At 35.4% G+C, this 4,781-nt stretch overlaps 1 protein-coding gene across 5 annotated transcripts in view; it reads left to right on the top strand.

Moving 5' to 3' along the window:
• Positions 1–4,781, top strand: part of LOC111086322 (arrestin domain-containing protein 2-like) — an 83,950-nt gene that overhangs the window by 53,323 nt on the left and 25,846 nt on the right. For all 5 annotated transcript variants that reach the window (XM_022388753.1, XM_022388754.1, XM_022388756.1 and 2 more), the window contains exon 3: positions 3,527–3,649. In XM_022388753.1, coding sequence (XP_022244461.1) covers positions 3,527–3,649 — 123 coding nt within the window. The remainder of the gene's footprint in view (positions 1–3,526; positions 3,650–4,781) is intronic.

The raw sequence follows: 4,781 nt of genomic DNA on the forward strand, positions 1-4,781 counted from the left end.
TGGACTGGTGATGAGTAGAACATGTCCTGGATTGGTAATGAGTAGAACATGGTAGTGGATTGGTAATGAGTAGAACGTGGTCCTGGATTGGTGATGAGTAGAACATGGTCCTGGATTGGTGATGAGTAGAACATGGTAGTGGATTGGTAATGAGTAGAACGTGGTCCTGGACTGGTGATGAGTAGAACATGGTAGTGTATTGGTAATGAGTAGAACGTGGTCCTGGATTGGTGATGAGTAGAACATGGTCCTGAATTGGTGATGAGTAGAACATGGTCCTGGATTGGTAGTGAGTAGAACATGGTAGTGGATTAGTGATGAGTAGAACATGGTAGTGGATTGGTAATGAGTAGAACGTGGTCCTGGATTGGTGATGAGTAGAACATGGTAGTGGATTGGTAATGAGTAGAACATGGTCTTAAGTTGGTAATGAGTAGAACATGGTCCTGGATTGGTAGTGAGTAGAACATGGTAGTGGATTGGTAATGAGTAGAACATGGTAGTGGATTGGTAATGAGTAGAATATAGTAATGGATTGGTAATTCAGGACCACGTTCTACTCATTACCAATACACTACCATGTTCTACTCATCACCAATCCAGGACCACGTTCTACTCCTTACCAATCCACTACCATGTTCTACTCATCACCAATCCACTACCATATTCTACTCACTACCAATCCAGGACCATGTTCTACTCATTACCAACTCAAGACCATGTTCTACTCATTACCAATCCACTACCATGTTCTACTCATCACCAATCCACTACCATGTTCTACTCATCACCAATCCAGGACCACGTTCTACTCATCACCAATCCAGGACCATGTTCTACTCATCACCAATGAGTAGAATATGGTAGTGGATTGGTAATGAGTAGAACATGGTAGTGGATTGGTAATGAGTAGAAAGTGGTCCTGGAATGGTGATGAGTAGAACATGTCCTGGATTGGTAATGAGTAGAACGTGGTCCTGGATTGGTGATGAGTAGAACATGGTAGTGGATTGGTAATGAGTAGAACATGGTAGTGGATTGGTGATGAGTAGAACATGTCCTGGATTGGTAATGAGTAGAACATGGTAGTGGATTGGTAATGAGTAGAACATGGTCCTGGATTGGTAATGAGTAGAACATGGTCTTGGATTGGTAATTATTACAACATGGTCCTCGATTTTTAATTAGTGCAAATTATTTGATGGAAAATAGAAGTGGTGTTAAGTTGTCATTTTTTCAACGGTGAGACTGTTTTTGAAGTTCATAATCTAACATTACAGTCCTATAGTTTAGCAATGGGACTTTATTAATTCAAGTTATCTGTCTGTCTTTTTGTCGCCGAACATGTGGTGCAAGAAGTTTTTACTCTGCAGTAAAAAACAAACAAGCAAAGTTGGCATGACCTAATGGAAAGTGTTAACCTCAAGACAATCACTCTATTAAGCTTCAAGGCAAATTAACGTAAACTTATACAAATGGTCCGTGATAGCTTCAGTTAAATATCTACGAGATATCTAAATTGATTTAGTGCATGTACATTAACCTCTTAGAACGTGTACCCTAATAATGGAGATGTGATGCATTTAACTCCACATTAACAGTCTTGAGTGTACTTTACAATGCCCTTAACTCTGAAGGTGTGATTAGCAGCTCATGTCAGGAAGAAACGTAAGTTGTGTAAAGGGCCTAAAAAAAAACACGAACATTTTCCTAGTTTGAGTATATACATATATATATATATCTTTAAAACAGTAGAAACAATAGTAACCCATTAAGGGCCAGAACGTTTGTGTGTGTGTGTGTGTGTTTAACTTTAGAGACGAAACACGAAATCACTGTTTGAATTTTCTTATTGTTTTTGAGAAACGTGAGCTATGTACAGGACATAGAAGAAGAAAAAAAAACCGCAACGAAAAGAACAATTTCTTAGTTTGTGGATATATATAAAAACAGTAGAAATAATATTAGCCCATTAAAGCCTAGAACTATTTTTTTGAAAATATTAATTTATTGTTTTTGGTTGTGTGTTTAGTTTTAGAAACGTCATATAAATATGAAAAACTATCTGAAAAAAAATTGTAGCAATACTCTATGGCAGGAAACATAGGTTATTAGTTTATAATAATTTAAACTTCCGTCCCGAAATTGGAACGTTAGCCCTTATTGGGTTAAGATCAGTTTGTAAAAATAATTACGCGAACAAAAGAAAAAAAAGGCCATTTAAAGAAACTGCAAATGAATTAAAGTATTTGATAACGTTTTATCTTTAAAAGGTTATTTCAATGTTATATTAGCAATTTAATCAATAAACTGTGATATGATTAAAAAAAAACACGTGATTCACGAACCAATGTTATCAATGGTGTTTTTCCATTCATTATTGCTCCCCGTGACTCATTGGTAAGTTTAAAGGCTTATAATGCTAAAAAACCGGGTTTCACTACCCATGGTGGGCGCAGCACCGGTAACCCATTGTGTAGCTTTACGTTTAACAAACAAAAATCCAATATCTGTAAGAGAAAAAACCAAATTCCGAAATTTATGTCAATGTAATGTTTTCACGAGCAACTAACAGTCACTGTTTTCATAAATAATCAAAACTGATATCGATGAACAAAGAAACTACTTTGTATGTTTGTTGTTAAGCACAAAGTTACACAAGGGCTATCTGTGCTCTGCCCACCACGGGTATCGAAACCCGGATTCTAGCGTTGTAAGTCTGCAGACATACCGCTGTACCACTGGGGGGCGTCTGTAAGAGAAAAAACCAAATTCCGAAATTTATGTCAATGTAATGTTTTCACGAGCAACTAACAGTCACTGTTTTCATAAATAATCAAAATTGATATCGATGAACAAAGAAACTACTTTGTATGTTTGTTGTTAAGCACAAAGTTACATAATGGGCTATTTGTGAAGTGCCCACCACGAGTATCGAAGCCCGGATTTTAGTGTTATAAGCCATTAGGCTTACCGCTGAACCACTGGGGGGGGGGGTAATTTTTAGGAATAATTTTACAAATATACAACATTTATACACAAGAATAGCAATTTAGGAACTAAAATAATGATATATTTTATTTTACAAACTTAGCACGGTAAAGATATTTTAGTAAATCAGCTATTTCTTTCGTGATTGAATCGACGTCTATCAAAATCAGCTGATCTGGTGATTAATTCATATGATTTTATAATTAATCATTGATAAAAATCCTCGCCATATCTACTACACCGATAATTTCAGTCTGTTCAACACACTAATTATTTATTAATAAATAAAGTTTAGAAAGTTCAAGTTATTTTATTATTAATTACGTCATTAATTAGTATGGAGAGAAAGTCTGAGGCAGTTAGTATTATTTTCATGAAAATATGTTTTGTTAAATTTTCTGGAACTTTTTAACACAATTTACAGTAGTTTTTGTGTGTTGAAAGAAATATTGGGAAATTTTATGGCTGTGGGTGGTTAAATTGCTTTGCTGTTTCTGTTCTTGTGGTGAGTGTTTAAACCGCTTTGTTGTTGCAGCTATCCGTGTACTGCTGCGTGGCACAGCGCATGCTGAGTGGAAGGTAGTGGTCAGTGGAGATCGAAGGACGATAAAAGATGACCAAGTTTTTCTGGACAGTAGATCTGTCATCTGGGGCAAAGGTTAGTATAAATATATGTCCACTTGTTTAAAACAATTATCATTAATCGAAGGTCGTCACTTTTCATCCATACTGTTCACTGTTTTTCAAATGGTTTCAACACTTTCCAAGTTTTTAAGTTCGTGAGAAAATTGCCATTTCTGTTGTCAAGAAAGAAATATCATTATAGCCTGTTTTGCTTCCTTTATCACACGTCCGTCGTACAAGTGATTGCATGCATTCATATTTCAAACATTCTGTATAGTTACAATGGGAGATGTAAAATAATATTTTATACGTTATTATATCTTTGTATAAATACAGAGTTTCATATTTTATATTAAAACAACTTTGAATATGTACTTTGTGTCATGGATTCTCAAATGTTACAATACACCGCAATTTGCTTACCAAGGCTGTGGTTCGACTTGCTACAAGTCTCTTTCGGTATGGTCATGTGCCCCAAGTTGATCCATCTTCCTTTGTTTTCCAATGTCATTATGTCAAAAGAGTGCCCACGTTTCGGAAATTCTAAATCCCTGTTCTTAAACTACTTTTATGATTTGGGTGTATGAATATCTTGCAGAGGAAAGGACTGTTACATACCCTTTCCAGAAACGATTAATTTTCGGTGATATCATACTACCTATGAAAACGCCAAACAATATCAAAAATGTGATTCTGATATATGCCGTTCCACCGCGACCTTATATCGGCTGTATTTGTCACGCGACTTTATAATTTGCATATTAAAATCACTTCAATATAAATCAACCCTCTGTACATTGCAAAACAAGTTTTCTTTCATCTAAAGCTTAGTTTATAGCTATCGGAAATCGAATTTTTCTGTTATCAATTTTATCATATTTCTCCATCTTATTTTATGCGTGTTGTTTAGTTCTTTAAAGTAATGTAGTTAAAAAAGCTATTTTCTGCCTCAGTTTACTGCTACTTAAGATATGTTATAAAAGTTTCATAGAAAAAAAATTACAAGCTGAAATTAAACTTGGGTCTTGGACAAATTAAATCTTTATCTGATTAAACTTTGTGCTGCTAGTTTATACAGAGTAAGCCAAACCTATTTCCAAATGGATTGTTTGTTTGTTTTTGAATTTCGCGCAAAGCTACACGAGGGCTATCTGCGCTAGTCGTCC

Source organism: Limulus polyphemus, unplaced genomic scaffold, assembly GCF_000517525.1.
Source record: "Limulus polyphemus unplaced genomic scaffold, Limulus_polyphemus-2.1.2 Scaffold1019, whole genome shotgun sequence".
Lineage (NCBI taxonomy): Eukaryota > Metazoa > Arthropoda > Merostomata > Xiphosura > Limulidae > Limulus > Limulus polyphemus.